Consider the following 18,031-nt stretch of genomic DNA (forward strand, 5'->3'; position numbering starts at 1 on the left):
CTGGAATGAAACTGAGCCTCCTATGTATAGATGGAACCTGAGTGGGAGGGCTTTGCAGCCCCCCTGCTGGCTGCACGAGTGCCAAAGGCCACAGTGTGACAGGTGATATGTGACCCTGGTTGGGCTCATCAGAAAGGAATGACGCCCTCCTGGTTTGCATCATGCTATGCCTAGGCAGTTGCAGGCAAAATGTGTTTGCCTGGTGCTAGATTTGTATAAGAATTCCAGGGTGCACCGGAAACTCCAATCAAGTAATGACCCCTTTTTTATTCAGTTTCTCTCCAGTAGATCTAGAAATCTAATGCTGGCTCAGTGAAGAGTTTTTCTAAGATAGTCGGGAAGGTAAATAGTAAGTAATACATAACCAGGAAATAAAATTTGTTTTGGTTGTTTACGCAAATCAGCCAAGCAAGAGGTAGAATCCGGTTTTTGTTTTTGAGGGTCCCTCCTGGGTTTCAGTCATGTTTGACCCTTGAAAAGCCTAGGTTCAAACCACCTGACTTTCCTTTAAAAAAGGGGATGCCTCGGGAGTTCCCGTTGTGGCTCAGTGGTTAACAAATCCGACTAGTGAACCCTGAAGTTGCAGGTTCAGGATCCCGCATTGCTGTGGCTCAGGTGTAGGCCAGTGGCTACAGCTCTGATTAGACCCCTAGCCTGGGAACCTCCATATGCCCCAGGAGTGGCCCTAGAAAAGGCAAAAAGACAAAACAAACAAACAAAAAAAGTAATGCCTCGTAGTTCCTATCATGGCTCAGCAGTAACAAAGCCAGCTAGTATCCATGAGGATGGGGGTTCAATCCCTGGCCTCCCTCAGGGGGTTAAGGATCCAGTGTTGCATGGGCTGTGGTGTAGGTGGAAGATGCAGCTCGGATCCTGAGTTACTGTGGCTGCGGTGCAGGCTGGCAGCTATAGCTCCGATTCATCCCCCAGCCTGGGAACTTCCATGTGCAGTACATGTGGCCCTAAATTTGAAAAAAAATTTTATAAAGGGGATGCCTCAACTGCTGCTTCCATGCTTTCCCTGCTCCAATCCAGCCCAGAATTCTCTTTCCTATTACTCCTGTATCTTCTTTGCTAGCTCATCTTTCTCTGTCCCTCAAAATGTACGCATTTCCTCAAGGCTTGGTCCTCTTTTGATTTTCAGCCACATTCTTTCCCTTGTCACTTTTGTTGCCTTAGCTAAATCTGTCTCTTCTCCCTCCTCCCCTAAGCGTCCACTTGTTCTGTGATGCTGTGTTCTGAGTCTTTGGCTCTAACTCCTAACCGATTGGCAGGCAGTCAATGCGCAAGAGTGGAGCTGGTACCTGCTTTCCTCAGTGCCCATCCCCTCACCCGCCCCGCCAGGTTTTTGTTTCTTGGCCCCTCCCTACCTTCTCTACCTCTCTTATTGGGGAACCCTCCATTCTTCACAGTCCTTGAAGCCCTACGTCTTTTCTTGGATGTCTGTTTTTTCCTTGGTACATCTAATCAGGTGTCAAGACTTTAATTTCTCCGTAAAGACAGAAATTTAACAAATATAAGAGATCAGTACCTGGCAAAATCCTAACTCTCTCATGCATGAGAAATGATGCCAGACAGTGGTGGTTTTCAATCATTATCTGGCCACCATCACTGAACCCCTGCTTTCCTTTCCTTTCCAAGTTATGCCTGCTGCCTTTCTCCCTCTACTTTTGGTTTAAAGTTCCTTTAATCTGGAGTTCCCAACGTGGCACAGTAGAAACGAATCCAACTAGGAACCATGAGGTTGTGGGTTCGATCCCTGGCCTCACTCAGTGGGTTAAGGATCCAGCGTTGCCGTGAGCTGTGGTGTAGGTTGCAGACGCAGATCAGATCTGGCATTGCTGTGGCTGTGGTGTAGGCCAGTAGATGCAGCTCCAGCTCTGATTTGACACCTAGCCTGGGAACCTCCATATGCCACAGGAGCTGCCCTAGAAAGACAAAAGGCAAAAAAAATTTTTTAAATAATGAAGGCATCAATGAAAACCAAAACCTCTAAAATAATAATAATAATAAAGTTCCTTTAATCTGATTGAATGGGGTTTGGACACAATTGTCTTTAAAGGCCCCTCCCAACCCTGGGGTTATAGGACCAAAAATATTATGAACAAAAAATTTAACTGGCATGGATTCTAACACTGGAGGATGAAAAAAGAGAAAAAGAAAGAGCGAGACATGGAGTTCCTGTCGTGGCTCAGTGGTTACTGAATCCAACTAGGAACCATGAGGTTGCAGGTTCAATCCCTGGCCTCACTCAGTGGGTTAAGGATCCAGTGTTGCCGTGAGCTGTGGTGTAGGTCACAGATGCGGCTTGGATCTGGCATTGCTGTGGCTGTAGTGTAGCCTGGCAGCTACAGCTCCAATTCGACCCCTAGCCTAGGAACCTCCATATGCCGCAGGTGTGGCCCTAGAGAAAGACCACAAAAAAAAAGGGCAAAAAAAAATAAAAATAAAGAGAGAGACAGGCACTGAATGAGAACCATATAGGTACTACTTGGTTAACTATAAAATATTGGTGGTAAAGCGGAGGTCTTTGCCAGGGCACATCCTGAGGAAATGAATTCATTCGGAGCTCAGAAATGTTACAAGGAGAGTGTCTGAAGCCTTGGTGACTTTGCCCAGTTGTGTGTTTCCACTGGACTCTGTCTTAGGCGTCCCTGGCACAGCAGGGACTAGGAAAACATCTTCTCTGCTAGGACAGGTCATCTCTGGCCAACTCTCATCAGTCACAGATCATTCTCTGGGCGACTTCTGACACGTTACTGGTACCCATGGACATACAGGTTAATATCTTTGACTCTTTGCTTTTTGCAGCCCTGCATGCTTCCTTTTAACTCCCATTGCTAGTCCTTTTCCCACAAGTCCAGGCAGAATTTTGCCTTCACATAACTTGTGGAAGCCAGTAACATGTGAGTTTCCAACCTCCCTCCCTCTGGGTCTTTATTTTCTATAGACTGAGATCCAGGAAAACTTTATGAGCCCTCATATCACTGTCCTCGTTATCACTGCTACTACTATTTATAAATGTAACATATAGGTGTTCCCTGGTGGCTCAGCAGGTTAAGGATCAGGTATTGTCACTGCTGTGGCACGGGTTTGATCCCTGGCCCTGGAACTTCCGCCTGCCGACAGCACGGCCCCCCCCCCAAAAAAAAGAAAAGGAAAGTATAGTAACCATGTTTGTACATATAAAAAAAAAAAAAAAACCCAAACATGAGTTTCTTTGATTTTTCTTAGTGGATTCCTGTTTCTTTATTAGTGTATGGAAAAACTGACAAAAATTCCTTCTCTAAGATCAGCCTAGGCTGACTGGTAGAATTCAGTGATAGTAGGAGAGCAGACACTGGCACCTGGAGCTGGAGGAAGCAGATGGGTCTGGGGGTCGTGAGATGAGCATTTGGGTTGCTGAGCTGCGCGATGGCACACTCAGTACTTCCTTTGGCAGCGTCCTGGGTTCCCAGCAGGCTTGGGAGCTAGAGGCCTTGCCAGCTCTCCTGTCAGCCTGGCTTCTTCTTGGACACAGGTGCTTCCCTAAAAGTGGCCAAACACCACCCCCAACCCCACAGCTAGAGTTGAAAATTCAGAGCCAGGAGTTCCCGTCATGGCTCAGAGGAAGCAAATCTCTCTAGCATCCATGAGGACACAGGTTCAGTCCCTGGCCTCGCTCAGTGGGTTAAGGATCCGGCGTTGCCATGAGCTGCGGTGTAGGTTGCAGGCACGGCTCGGATCCTGCCTTGTGGCTGTGGTGTCGGCCGGCAGCTACAGCTCCGATTCGACCCCTAGCCTGGGAACCTCCATGTGCCACAGGTGCAGCCCTAAAAAGACCGAAAAAAAAAAAAAGAAAGAAAGAAAATTCAGAGCAAGGGGAGGGCCACAGGCAGACCCATCCCACTGGAGGACCCAGCCTCTGTTCTGAACATTGAAAGCCCTTTCTAGCTAGATTTAAGGTCATTCTGCCTGATCCCTTTCATCCCTTGGAGTTACTGTGCATTTAGCTGCATTATGAAACCCTGCTGGCATTTTCAGTATTTGGGGTTCACACCTGGCTGTTGCTGAGCTCCTAGGATGCAGTGTGGGTGGTAGTGAGATGCTCCGCCTCAGGAAGTCTGCCTGGGTTTGAATCCTGGCTCTTCCACTCATCACCCAAAGCAGCTCTTTCACCTCACTGAGCCTTCATTTCCACGTTCATCAAGTGAGGATAAGAACAATACACACCCCACAGCGTTGTTACCAGGACCAGTCTGTCTAAAACACTTAGCACATGGCCCTCCATAAAATCTTTTATAAATGGCAAGTGCTGTGTTCATGTGCCAATAGGAAATATTACTCTCCTCACCACCAAGCCCCTCCCTGCATTATAGATGCCAAATTAAGGCCCAAAAAGGTTAAATTAAGTGTCAGGCTTGTGTAGTAAAATGGCAGAGCAAAGATTGCTATCTGTGAGGCCGCTTCTTAATTTAGTACCAATTAGTTTCCACTATTCCCAAGAGTTAGGTTTTTTCTTTCTTGCCTTTTATGCCAGACAAATCCCCTTTCTGATGTGCCTATTGATTGATTCCACTACCTTCCACTGGTATGGATTGAGCACCTGCTCTGGGAGGTCACATGGCATATCATGGCCAGCACTGGCCAACAAGAATTGACATTGGATGGCGAAGGCAAATAAATATTCATACACACACCATCAAGGCATAATCAGGATGTGGGGCTGAGAACAAGGTGCTGAAACCCCATAGACAAGGGCCCCCCAGATCATCTGGGGAGTCTGGAAAGTCACCCCCGAGGAAGTAATACTTGCACTGAGACCCTGGGGGCAGGGTTGTGAGGCGAGGCGAGCTTTCCAGTAGCAGGAGCAGCTCATGCAAAGCCAGGGGCAAAGGACGACTTGCTGAGGAGCAAAAAGGAGACCAGCGTGGCCAAAACAGAGAGACTGGGGGCAGAGCAGAAGAAGAGGAGCCTGGAGCAAAGGCAGGACCGTGGACACGCAAGGCTATGCACAGAGAGGGACAAGAATCCTGAAAGAGTTAGCCTAAGGAGGAAGCAATGGGATGTGTGCTTTTAAAGAGGCCTGACCACATGTGATGGATGGAAGAAAAACTGGTTTGGAAGAGACGGGGCGGCGGGGGGGAGGGTGGAATAGAAATATTGAGAGATTGGACTAGGTTGGTGGCTGTAGAGATGGAGAGAAATCAATGGATTTGGGAGGGGTTTTGGAGGCAAACTTGACCAGGTATTTCTTGACTGATGAATTGTATGGCTCAGGGTGGGGAGCTGGTTTGGGCTAAAAGATGATCAGTTCCATCAGGACCTGCTGAATGGAAGGCGTCTGCAGGGTATCCCAAGTAGACTGTTGTGCACATCTGCACAGATGCTTCTTTACGGTCCAGCCGCTGATCCAGCTGAGACACGTTTCATATAGTTTAGCCCATTTTCTCTGACCCTGGGCTCTCCCTATTTGCAGATTCTAATCTCGTGTTTCTCTGGCTTTTTAGGATTCCAGCCAGGCAATTCCTCTGGTGGTGGAAAGCTGTATCCGGTTTATCAGCAGACACGGTAAGCAGGATTACAGCCTTGACCATATTTGTGCAATGTGGGGAAGAACTTCCAGGAATTCTCTGTAGAGTCAGAATAGAGATTGGCTTCCCATCCTGACATTCTCAGAAAAGGAATACAATCTTATTTGCTCACGTAATGTTTGCTGCCTCAGGATGGCCACGCTTACACAAGGAGCGAAAGACAACATATGTTTTGACCCCAAATCCCATTGCTACTTACCACACTCTCTTTTCTAGCTTGAGAGTAAGTTTTAAATTATAGCTGTTAGGTGATTAAGTCTAGCTGGTCTGATGCAGTGACGGTGGTTTTGCCATTACTCACCGTCTTTGCACGCGTTGGTATCTCCCACTGAACAGCCTGGACCATTATGTCACATTGGCTTTCTGCATTAGCTTGCTTTGGAAACAGACTGCTTTTATAATGTTGCCGTGACTCCTAGTAATATTCACTTATTATTATTATTATTATTCTGGTTTGATCTCACCAGATACAGCATCATCAGAGCTCAGTTAGTACCTGGTCTTAAAATTGTAGCCGACATTCAAGGGTCTGCAGGGGCTGGCTCCTTCTCAACCTAAGTCAAGTTACCTATCTTCTGTTTGGACAAAGCTGAATCTCATAAACTTCATTTGTCACCAGCTTGTCGGCTTGTTGGACAGAATTTAGGGAAATAGATGAATTGCCAGAGAATCAGTCTCCCACTATAAGCATATATAGAAAGTGTAGATATCTGCAAGCACGGTGAAGATTTCTTGGAACAGGGCATCAGAAATTATTTTTTGATGCTGTTCTGTCTAGTTATAGGAAAAGTGACAGAATGACCTTGGTCATTGAAGGAGGTCCAAAGAGATCTATAGATGACTGTGGGTCTCAATTCAACAGTAGTCATTCTCAGAGTTCCCATCGTGGCTCAGTGGAAATGAATCTGACTGGCATCCATGAGGATGCAGATTTGATCCCTGGCCTCGTTCAGTGGGTCACGGATCCGGCGTTGCCATGAGCTGTGGCACAGGCCGGCGGCTACAGCTCCAATTCTACCCCTAGCCTAGGAACCTCCATATACCATGGATGTGGCCCTAAAAAGACACACACATGCAGAGAGTAGCCATTCTCTCTTCCTTCCTCTCTTCCAGTAAACTGGGACATTGCTTGGATTCATTTTTGGAATAGTAATTATTTTAGCATGCTTACATCTTATCCCATTCTAATCAGCTACAATCTTTCCATTGTATCTCCTCCATTCACTAGAAGTAACAAGAGTTGTATAGCGCTCCTGAACAGTCAACAAATATTTACCAAGTCCCTGATCATGCTGGGCGCCACGCATTGCCAAATAGAAAAACAGAAACAGGGATAATATACTGTTCCTGTCCTTACCTAGTTTTATGGTGCAACTGGGAGAAAATAAGTAAGCAAGTAAAAAAGTGAAATAAAAAGAGATAAGCTGTAGTAATTCAGAATAGTAGTCTTGGAAATTTCACAAGATGGTAATGATTAATGGCCAAGCAGTTGGCAAAGGTAAGTCCAAACTGAGTTCAGTCCAAACTGAGTTCAGATGAGGAAGAATTATTTGTGCCTAAAGGACAGTAGGCAGAAGAGTGTCTGAACTCTGATCCTTTTATCCAAACATTCTGTTCGTTCATTCAGCAAGTGCACATCTTCCTTATAATGGAGTTACATTCTGATAAACCCATTGTACTCTGAAGATATCTTAAGATAAAAATGCATTTAGGTAACAAGTGCTGGAGAGGTTGTGGAGAAAAGGGAACCCTCCTGCACTGTTGGTGGGAATGTAAACTGGTACAGCCACTATGGAGAACAGTTTGGAGATACCTTAGAAATCTATACATAGAACTTCCATATGACCCCGCAATCCCACTCTTGGGCATATATCCGGACAAAACTCCACTTAAAAGAGATACATGCACCCGCATGTTCATTGCAGCACTATTCACAATAGCCAGGACATGGAAACAACCCAAATGTCCATCAACAGATGATTGGATGAGGAAGATGTGGTATATATACACAATGGAATACTACTCAGCCATAAAAAAAGAATTACATAATGCCATTTGCAGCAACATGGATGGAACTAGAGACTCATACTGAGTGAAATGAGTCAGAAAGACAAAGACAAAAAAAAAGATTCAACATATAATTGAGACCACAAAAAAAAAAAGAAAGACAAAGACAAATACCATATGATATCACTTATAACTGGAATCTAATATCCAACACAAATGAACATCTCCACAGAAAAGAAAATCATGGACTTGGAGAATAGACTTGTGGCTGCCTGATGGGAGAGGGAGAGAGTGGGAGGGATTGGGAGCTTGGGGTTATCACATACAACTTGGAATAGATTTACACGGAGATCCTGCTGAGTAGCATTGAGAACTACGTCTAAATACTCATATTGCAACAGAACAAAGGGTAGGGGGGAAAAATGTATACATGTAAGAGTAACTTGATCCCCATGCTGTACAGCAGGGAAAAAAAATAAAATAAAATAAAATGCATTTAGGGAGCTCCCATTGTGGCTCAGCAGGTTAAGAAGATGGGGTTCGATCCCTGGTCTCCCTCAGTGGGTTAAAGACCCAGCATTGCCACAAGCTGCAGTGTAGGTTGAAGATTCGTCTCTGATCTCGTGTGGCTGTGGCTGTGGCATAGGCCTCAGCTGCAGCTCTGATTCAACCCCTAGCCAGGGAACTTTCATATGCTGCAGGTGTGACCATTAAAAAAAAAAAAAAAATCCATTGGGAGTTCCCTTTGTGGCTCAGCGGTTAATGATCCTGACTAGGATCCATGAGGATGCAGGTTGGATCCCTGGCCTTGCCCAGTGGGTTAAGGATCCAGCTTTGCCATGGGCTGTGGTGTAGATCGCAGACATGGCTCAAATCTGGTGGTGTTGTGGCTGTGGCTGTGGTGTAGGCTGCCGTGTAGGCTGCCAGTTGCAGCTCCAATTCGACCCATAGCCTGGGAACCTCCATATGCTGCAAGTGCGGCCCTAAAAATAAAGTCCATTTAGGAGTTTCCCTGGTGGCTCAGCAGGTTAAGGATCCAGTGTTTTCACTGCTATGACTCTGATTACAGCTGTGGCCTGGGGCTGTGGCCAGGGTTTGATCTCTGACCCAGAAACTTCCCCTTGCCATGGGTGCAGCAAAAAAAAAAAAAATGCATTTAATATACCTAACCTACCTAACATTATACACGAACCTATATAGCTTAGCCTAGCCTACCTTAAATATGCTTAGAACACTTATATGAGCCTACAGTTGGACAAAATCATCTAACATAAAGCCAATATTTTAATGAAGTGTTGAATATTTCATGTAATGGATTGAATGCTATACTGACAGTGGAAAGCAGAATGGTCATAAGTGTATCGGTTCTTTAACCTCATGTTTGCATGGCTGGCTGAGAGCTGCGGCCCTTGCCTGCCGTCCAGCATCACATCAGAGTACTAGACCGCACGTATCAGTAGCCCAGGAAGAGAGCAAAATTTTAAGGAGTTCCCATCGTGGTGCAGTGGTTAACAAATCTGACTAGAAACCATGAGGTTGCGGGTTCGATCCCTGGCCTTGTTCAGTGGGTTATGGATCCGGCATTGCTGTGAGCTGTGGTGTAGGTGGCTCGGATCCCGCGTTGCTGGGGCTACAGCTCCGATTAGACCCCTAGCCTGGGAATCTCCATATGCCGCGGGAGCGGCCCTAGAAAAGGCAGAAAGACCAAAAAAAAAAAAAAAGAGAGAGAGAGATCAAAAGTTTAAGTATGGTTTCTACTGAATGTGTATCACTTTAAAACCATTGTAAAGTCAAAAAGATGTAAGTGAAACATCCATCATAAGTCAAGGATCATCTGTATACAGTACCTATGGGTTGCTCGTTGTGTGCCAAGAAAAAATGCCTGTCTTCATGAACCTCACTTTCTCCTGAAGGACCAATAAGCAGATGATCTATTTTTTTTTTTTTTTTTTTTTTTGTCTTTTTGCCATTTCTTGGGCCGTTCCCGCGGCACATGGAGCTTCCCAGGCTAGGGGTCCAATCAGAGCTGTAGCTGCCAACCTACGCCAGAGCCACAGCAACGCGGGATCCGAGCTGCATCTGCGACCTACACCACAGCTCATGGCAACGCCGGATCCTTAACCCACTGAGCAAGGGCAGGGATCGAACCCACAACCTCATGGTTCCTAGTCGGGTTCATTAACCACTGCGCCACAACAGGAACTCCCTGTTGATAAATAAATATACAATATATCCGATGTTGGGGTCATGAAGGAAAGTAAAGCAAGGTGGGGAGATGGAGAATGGAGAGCGGACACTGGTAGGCAGATTATTCAGGGAAAAGGTCTTATGTCACCTAAGAAGGTGACATTTGAGCAGTCCTAAAGGAAGTGAGGGGGTTAGCCATATGGGTGTCTGAGGAAGGGTGTTTTGGGGAGAAGGAAGATTGAGTGCAGAGGTCCTTGGCATGTGCTGGGACCAGCCGGCAGGATGCCAGTATGGCTGGACTGAGTGAATGAAGAGGCAAGTGTCAGGAGAGGAAGCTGGGGGCCAGCGTCTTAGGGTCGGCTACAGTCAGGGTTTAGATTGTATTCTAAATGAGTTGAGAAGCTGTCAGGGAATTATGCTCTTCCTAAAGGATCCCAGACTGCTGTATAGCGATCAGATCATAGGAGGAAACAGGAAGCTACTGTAGCCCAGGGAAGATGTGGCAGTGGCCTGCCTACGGCGTTAGCCGTGGAGTCGTTGAGAAGTGGATGAGTTCTGGATATTGTGGCTTGAATGTGCCCGTCCCTGCCCCTCTACAGGCACAGCACAGGAGGAAGCCAAAACTTAGCACGTTTCTGTAGTGAGGCTCTGGAGAAACAAGAAAGCTCACATATTGATGATGGGAATGCAAACTGGTGTGACCCTTTTGGAGGAGAACTTGGCAACATGTAACAAAACTGCATATGCGCTAATCTTCTGATCCAGCAGTCCTTCTGGGAATCTACCGTGAAGATACATCTCCAACAATAGGAAAGTACACATACACAAGATTATTTATTACAGCATCATTTTCAGTTGCAAAATATTGAAAGTAACCTGGAGTTCCCATCTTGGCGCAGCAGAAAAGAATCTGACTAGGAACCATGAGATTGCAGATTCCATCCCTGGCCTCGCTCAGTGGGTTAAGGATCCGGCGTTGCCATGAGCTGTGGTGTAGGTCGCAGACATGGCTCAGATCTGGCCTTGCTGTGTCTGTGGCTGTGGCCAGCAGCTACAGCTCTGATTAGACCCCTAGCCTGGGACCCTCCATATGCCACGGGTACGGCCCTAAAAAGACCAAAAAACAAAAGAAAGTAACCTAAATACCATACATAAAAGAATAGATGAATAAACTATAGTATAAGCACACCCTGGAAGACTGCGCAGCCATAGAAAAAGAATGAGGAAGATCTCCATGAAATGACATGAAGAGATTTCCAGGCTATATTATCAAGTGGAAAAAAGCAAAATACTAAAGAGTATCTGGTAGCATCCTGCCTTTTGTGTAAGAAAGAAGAAGATGTAAGATGATACATGTGTGTTCTCACTTTGACAGGCAGGATGAATCTGGAAACTAATGTTTGATTGGTTATCTACACGGACGGGAAAGGGTGAAAAAGAATAGGGGAATGGGAAATAGAGAGGAGTGTCTTTTCTCTGTTTGCCTTTTGTGTAATTTTGACTTTTAAAACGACACTGGTGTTCCCATACTCAAAAGATAAATAAACAGATACATAAAACAAGGATGTGGGTAAAACCCCAAAAGGAATACTAACAGTAACAACTAAACATAACTGAATTACAAGTGAATAACATAGCCACTGAGGAAATGAGGAAGAAAATAATCCAAGAGTCTTTGGAAAACAGTATTTTTGATGATACTCTGTAAGTCTAACACCAAAAAAACCCACGCAAATGAGGTACATAATTTTTTTATCACAGGGTTGTGAGCTCACAATTCTGAAGCCATTTTATATGTGTTGCAGGATTTAGGAAGGAAATGTATTGTTGATTTTTGTTGTTGTTGTTGTTTTTGGGTTTGTTTTTTGTCTTTTGTCTTTTTGCCATTTCTTGGGCTGCTCCTGTGGCATATGGAGGTTCCCAGGCTAGGGGTCGAATCGCAGCTATAGCCGCTGGCCTACGCCGGAGCCACAGCAGCGCGGGATCCGAGCCGAGTCTGCGACCTACACCACAGCTCACGGCAACGCCGGATCGTTAACCCACTGAGCAAGGGCAGGGATCGAACCCGCAACCTCATGGTTCCTAGTTGGATTCGTTAACCACTGCGCCACCACAGGAACTCCTGTATTGTTGATTTTAAGAAGGGAAAATAAAAGCTCAGTAGATAGTCGCTGTTCCCAAAATTTTTGTTCAATTACATTGAACTTTTTCCCCAAATAGGGACTCAGGGTATTCCTGAACTCCTTGAAGATGATGGATAAAATGTTTGTATATGTACATTTAATGGGGATGGTGTCCATAACCTTTGTCAGCCCCTAAAAGGTCTGTGGCCAGAATTTACAACATCCTTGCTATCTTCATTTTCCCTGAGAGATAGATGGGGTATGGGAGGTAGACCAGAAAGCTGAGGCTCTTCTGTAACCAGCACATAGGGATGATGGGGGAAGACTTAAAGGAAGAGAAGGGAAGTGAGGAACAACTGAGACTCAGGATGCAAAACCCCCACCCACCCTTTTCATGAGTCACGTGAACAGGGGGCGGTGCCATCATTTCAAGAATCCTCCAGGAGAGCAACTCATGGCAACAGTTGAATCCATCCCACAATGGCAGGTTTTGTGCCATTTCCAAATAACTTGGCCAAGTCCGATTGGCTGTATACTTTGATGTGGGTGTGCACTAAGGAAGAATGAGAAAGGTCATGGATGTGTCAGCTTGGTTATGTGAGCTCTTACCTGCATTATAATAAAAAGTCAGGAGTTCCCATCGTGGCACAGGGGAGACGAGTCCGACTAGGAACCATGAAGTTTCGGGTTTGATCCCTGGCCTTGCTCAGTGGGTTAAGCATCTGGCGTTGCTGTGAGCTGTGGTGTAGGTCATAGACGCAGCTCAGATCTGGTGTTGCTGTGGCTGTGGCGTAGGCTGGCGGCTGCAGCTCCTGTTCAGCCCCTAGCTTGGGGACCTCCACATGCCGCGGGTATGGCCCTAAAAAGACAAAAAGACAAACAATAAAAATAAAAAAAGTCAGCCACTTTTCCCTTTCACTTTCTAGAAATTGATCACTTATTAATGCTCCTATTTTCAGAATCATCAGATTAGACACTCTACAGAGTCTGGCTATTGAGCAAGAATATTTGTTGGGCCTTCTAAAGCATAGATTCTCAAGGGGAAACAGAAACCAGGCAGAAAGGGATCTCAGGCCTGCTGCCTGATTTCTAGTAAGCTCTCCTCTGATTTCTTCCTGTCCTGGGCCCAGGGTCTAGAGCAGCTTGTCCTTGGTGCACAAGCTACCAAAAAGGACCCAGATGAGCCTCTCTCAGCAAGCTGTTGGCTCCAGCAAAGACACTGGGTAGGCTGGTCCCTGAGATGACGTTTCCTCATATTATACTGTGTTTTCTGCAAGTCACTGAGTATGTGACTATTCCTATCAGAACCTTGCTGTTTACATGGCTGTGTTGATATGACATGATCTGGCTGTTAAAATCCCATTGGTAGCTAAGCTGGTGCTGTTCCACTGGCGTCTTAACATTGCCTGCCATTCTGTGAGGAATATTCTGGAGATTTCCTTAGAGGAACAGACAACTTAAGTCTCATTACAAGCCAGGCAGTTAAATTCCCCCTGCTTCTTACCATTGCTTCAGTTGGATTCAGGCTTCAGTCCTGGCCTGTGTGGTTTACTTCAAAAGTCAACTGATAGGAGTTCCCTTCGTGGCGCAGTGGTTAACGAATCTGACTAGGAACCATGAGGTTGCGGGTTCGGTCCCTGCCCTTGCTCATTGGGTTGACGCTCCGGCGTTGCCGTGAGCTGTGGTGTAGGTTGCAGACGTGGGCCGGTGGCTGCAGCTCTGACTAGACCCCTAGCCTGGGAACCTCCATATGCTGCAGGAGCGGCCCAAGAAATGGCAAAAAGACAAAAAAAAAAAAAAAAGTCAACTGATAGAATCGGGTCACCAAGAGAGGAGTCCTAACACAGTGGGCAAAATGTAGCTTTTTTTTTTTCTTTTGTTTATTCAAAAAGGAAGTTTGTTTGAAATTCAAAATTTTCGATGAATTGTGCCATGTTGGAGAGACTCTGATCAAATCCCCAAGATTGAGCCACAGGGCTCTTGAGGAAAACTGGGCAGGCCTGATATGATGAAAGATGCTAATTCAGTCAGGCCCCCGGGCACATGCTGCCTGGATCCCTCCCAGTTTGGAGTTGGGCGTGTGGTGCTTTTGGTAACCAAATCCGCATTTAAACTGACAAATGGGATCCCTCCCTCTCGGCACGTTCCCTCCAGGAGTCCCCACAAGCCTGGCGTTGGGGAATGAGTACATGATTGCAGCCAGGAGGCCTGGGTTTGGGTGCCGGCTCTGGTTCTTGTCACCTACATCACCTAAGGCTGGTCATCACCTACCAATCCCCTCACCTAGAGAACGGGCTGGCCAGTAACCTGTCTCACATGGCTGTAAGCACGTGAGCAGTCACCGCGCCACGCATGTGTTAGTTTTCTACTATTGTTTTTATTCTAACAAAATTCAAAAAGACAGAGATTTCATGCACATTTTCCTAGGGTGGCATTCAGGCATATTTGCCTTTAGAGTCAAGCTATAGTCAAGAGCCAGTGGCTAGTACCATGCCTGACAATACTCTCTGGTGACTGATCACCTGTCTGTTCATGTCCTCTCTTTTTTGTAAGCAGTGGAAGCATGGTCCCTAGAATAGCTGAACAATGTTGGAACATTGAAAGCACTAATTAGGTTCTCAGAGCTTATGAAACTCCAATGGTGTCTGACGGCTTGCCTGCCAGGCTCCTGGATCGCATCCTTGATCCTGGGGGATGAGAGAGTACCAGGAGTCACTTCCCCCATTGCAGCTGGAGAGAAAGAGGCCGGGAAGGAAACTGCCTTGCAGAATCGGGAGTGGTGTAGGCATCTCTTTCCTTACGTCTCTGGCTCAGTGCTTGCTTTAGGCCAGTGTTCATTCTAGTGACTTTCCCACCGTCCCTGAACGGGCTCCCCCCCCCCCGCCCCCAGACTGAAGAGACAGGATGCTTAAGTACACACTGGCTGGGAGAGGTAGACATTCAGCTGAGCTTGGAGCTGTGGTCACGAGTTTGCTTTTCTGCCTCCTTGATCCCTTCTCCCTGTCTTTCTAGGACTGCAGCATGAGGGAATTTTCCGGGTGTCAGGATCCCAGGTGGAAGTGAATGACATCAAAAACGCCTTTGAGAGAGGTGAGCAAACAGCCTTAACAGGAAGACCAAATATTTGCCAGCCCCCTGGGATACTGGCTCCAGCCTCACCCTCCAGAGGTACCCAGAGGTTATTAGCAAGCCATCTTGCTTCCTCTTTAGCCCAGCATCTTCTCTCTTGTAGATACCCCATCACTACCACCACCACCACCACACACACCCACACACCCCAAACCCTAGATATGCAGGGAGAGGCCAGGGCCCATGCCAATGTCCTCCTTCTCAGCCCCATTCCTGCTGCCTCTCTCCTGCGGATGATCTGCGCAAACCCAAGTTAACTCTGACATCTGGGCCATTTATGGCTGTGTCCACAACCCTCGGTGGCAGGGCGAGTGCACCTGCTCATCATAAGCCCATGTATTATCTTGTGGGCTATTAAGGTAATGGGCAAGCTTTGGCAGTTTCCGTGGCTGTGATGGATATATATGGTTTCAATTTGAGGCTGGTCCTATCATTAAATCTAATTACATCTGATATGAAATTTTCCATAGGGATCCCCAGTGTGATTGTTCTCCTATAAGTGTATGTCCTTCATGGTGGGCAGAGAGGCGTGGGACCTAGTCGGAGGGGCTGGCCTCCCCGGCCTCATTTCCCTCCCCTAGGTGCTCAATCCCAGCCTGGCTCCATGATGCTTGTGAGAGAACCAGTGGCAGTGTTCCATCCCCAGCCCACTGGGAATGTCCCACAGCTAGACTGGCACAAGCAAGTTTATGTTAGTGGACTCTTGTGCCCCTCCTCTGACCCCAGGGCCCCTGAGCCTGAACAGTCATTGCTTTATCTAGTCCCTGGTTGCTCTACTCATGGCCACCATGCTGGGCAGAGAGCTGATGGACTGTGATAAAGAGTTAAAGAGGCCACTCCTTCCCCACTACCTCTGCTCCATCTTATGTGTTTTTACTTCTCTCACTCTTTTTTGCGGGGGGTTGCTTGTCCACAGGAGAGGACCCCCTGGCTGGGGACCAGAATGACCATGACATGGATTCCATCGCTGGTGTCCTGAAGCTCTACTTCCGGGGGCTGGAACACCCTCTCTTCCCCAAGGACATCTTCCATGACCTCATGGCCTGTGTCAGTAAGTGTCATCCTGGCCAGAGCACCTCGTAGCAACAGATGAGCAATTTCCACGGGCTCTACTGTACGGTTAAACCTGTATTGATCAGCACTATATTTTATTCCGTTTCCCACCCCATTAAAAGTTTCTGGCCATCACTACTCGTTTTGGAATGGTGGGATTATGAATAGGCATTTGGCCCTATCTTGTGGGTTATTGGAATGGACACCTGACAATTTTACAAAAAGGTGTGTTGTTTCATGGGGGTTTGTCCCAACTCTATAATTTTGTCATCGTAGTTCCTTTAGCAAATTTCAATGAGTTCTCATAGCCAGATGAGAGTTTGCGTAACCAAACTTAGGATAAGTTTATGACAAAATCATCAAGAATAAAGATCCCAAGTTAATGATAAAAAAAAGTAATTTCCACAGGCTCTTTTATTCTCATAAGCTCTCCAGTAATGTCTTCCTTTTTTCCTTGTCCTCAGTGAGGTTCTCGTCCTTGCTCTCACCCATACCAGGCGATGAGAAAGTGACTTTTCAGGAAGAGTCTGGACCACCAGTCAGAACTCATGGCTTTTTTCCTTTCTTTCTTTCTTTTTTTTGTCTCTTCTAGGGCCGCAACCGCAGCATGTGGAGGTTCCCAGGCTAGGGGCCTAATCGGAGCTGTAGTCACCGGCCTACACCATAGCCACAGCAACTCAGGATCTGAAGCCGAATCTGTGACCTACACCACAGCTCAGGGCAATGCTGGATCCTTAACCCACTGAGCGAGGCCAGGGATCGAACCCACAACCTCATGATTCCTAGTCGGATTCGTTAACCACTGAGCCATGACGGGAACTCTGCTTTTTTTCTTTCTAATCCCCCTTAAACGCATTTGCTTTGCTAGGTCTTATCTTTCTTCAGTCAGCTGCATTTATGTCCATATGTAAGACACAGTCCTTTTTAGCTTCTGGAAGCTTATATATTAGTATTTGTGCTTTTCATGATCCAAAAGGAGAATATATAAGTGTTACACACATTTCCTACGTGTTGCTTTAAATATGGCATGGTTTACCTGCTAGATGTGTTAATATGTGTTCTTCCAGGAATAAAAGCCCTCTCTGCACATTCCAAATAGGATCTTTTCCCAGAGAAAGACAGTCTCTACTTACTCTTTAGATAAAGTGGATTACCTTAGAGATGCTCTGCCTCTTCCTCCAAAATTTGGGTCTCGGAAAGCTAATTCTGGCCATTTTGTTTAGCTCTTTACACTGGGACACCCGCTCGTTTGCTGTCCACAGAAACTTGGACTATAACATTAAGTCATCCTGGAAGCGGACCCCATTGAAATGCTGGCTTCAGAGGCTGGAGGAGGCAATGCCTTTGAAATGAAGAAAAGCTTTTCTTCCCAGATCAGCCAGGTCTTCATGTCCCCCGAGTTTCCAGTTTGATTCCTTATATGCCCTGAGCACTGTCCATCTCAGTATTCCTTTTTTTTTTTTTTTTTTTGCTTTTTAGGGCTGCACCTGCAGCATATGGAGGTTCCCCGGCTAGGGGCTGAATCAGAGCTATAGCTGCCAGCCACAGCCACAGCAATGCCAGATCAAAGCCACATCTGTGACCTATACCACAGCTCACGGCAATGCCGGATCCTTTACCCACTAAATGAGGCCAGGGATCGAACCTGCATCCTTATGAATACTAGTTGAGTTCATTACCACTGAGGCACAGTGGGAACTCCCCATCTCTGTTATTCTGAGAGAGAGGCTCAGAGCACTCAGGAGGCTCGCTCTCTTGTTTACTGGTTTACCCACTATTTGTGGGAGTCCTGGTGGAAATGAGTTCTGTGGGTGCCTGACTCTATGCATGCTTCGTGCGTCCGTGTCTTTTTCCAGGACTGGGCCTAGGTGGAGCGTCCTAAGTGCACGGGGGTTGTCAAGACAGTGCAAGAGACCTTGACTGACTGCCCAACCCTCCCCTTGAGAGGTGCTCCTGATC

General features: G+C 46.6%; 1 protein-coding gene across 12 annotated transcripts in view; it reads left to right on the top strand.

Annotated features, from left to right (window-relative positions):
• The window catches only part of SRGAP2 (SLIT-ROBO Rho GTPase activating protein 2), a 279,254-nt gene that overhangs the window by 231,025 nt on the left and 30,198 nt on the right, over positions 1 to 18,031 (top strand). For all 12 annotated transcript variants that reach the window (XR_002335789.1, XM_021063302.1, XM_021063294.1 and 9 more), the window contains exons 14-16: positions 5,490 to 5,550; positions 14,903 to 14,980; positions 15,936 to 16,070. Coding sequence is in view for 11 of the 12 variants with exons in the window: in XM_021063302.1 (XP_020918961.1) it covers positions 5,490 to 5,550; positions 14,903 to 14,980; positions 15,936 to 16,070 (274 nt within the window). In the remaining variant the exon portion in view is untranslated. The remainder of the gene's footprint in view (positions 1 to 5,489; positions 5,551 to 14,902; positions 14,981 to 15,935; positions 16,071 to 18,031) is intronic.

This window comes from Sus scrofa, chromosome 9, assembly GCF_000003025.6.
Source record: "Sus scrofa isolate TJ Tabasco breed Duroc chromosome 9, Sscrofa11.1, whole genome shotgun sequence".
Taxonomy (NCBI): Eukaryota; Metazoa; Chordata; class Mammalia; order Artiodactyla; family Suidae; genus Sus; species Sus scrofa.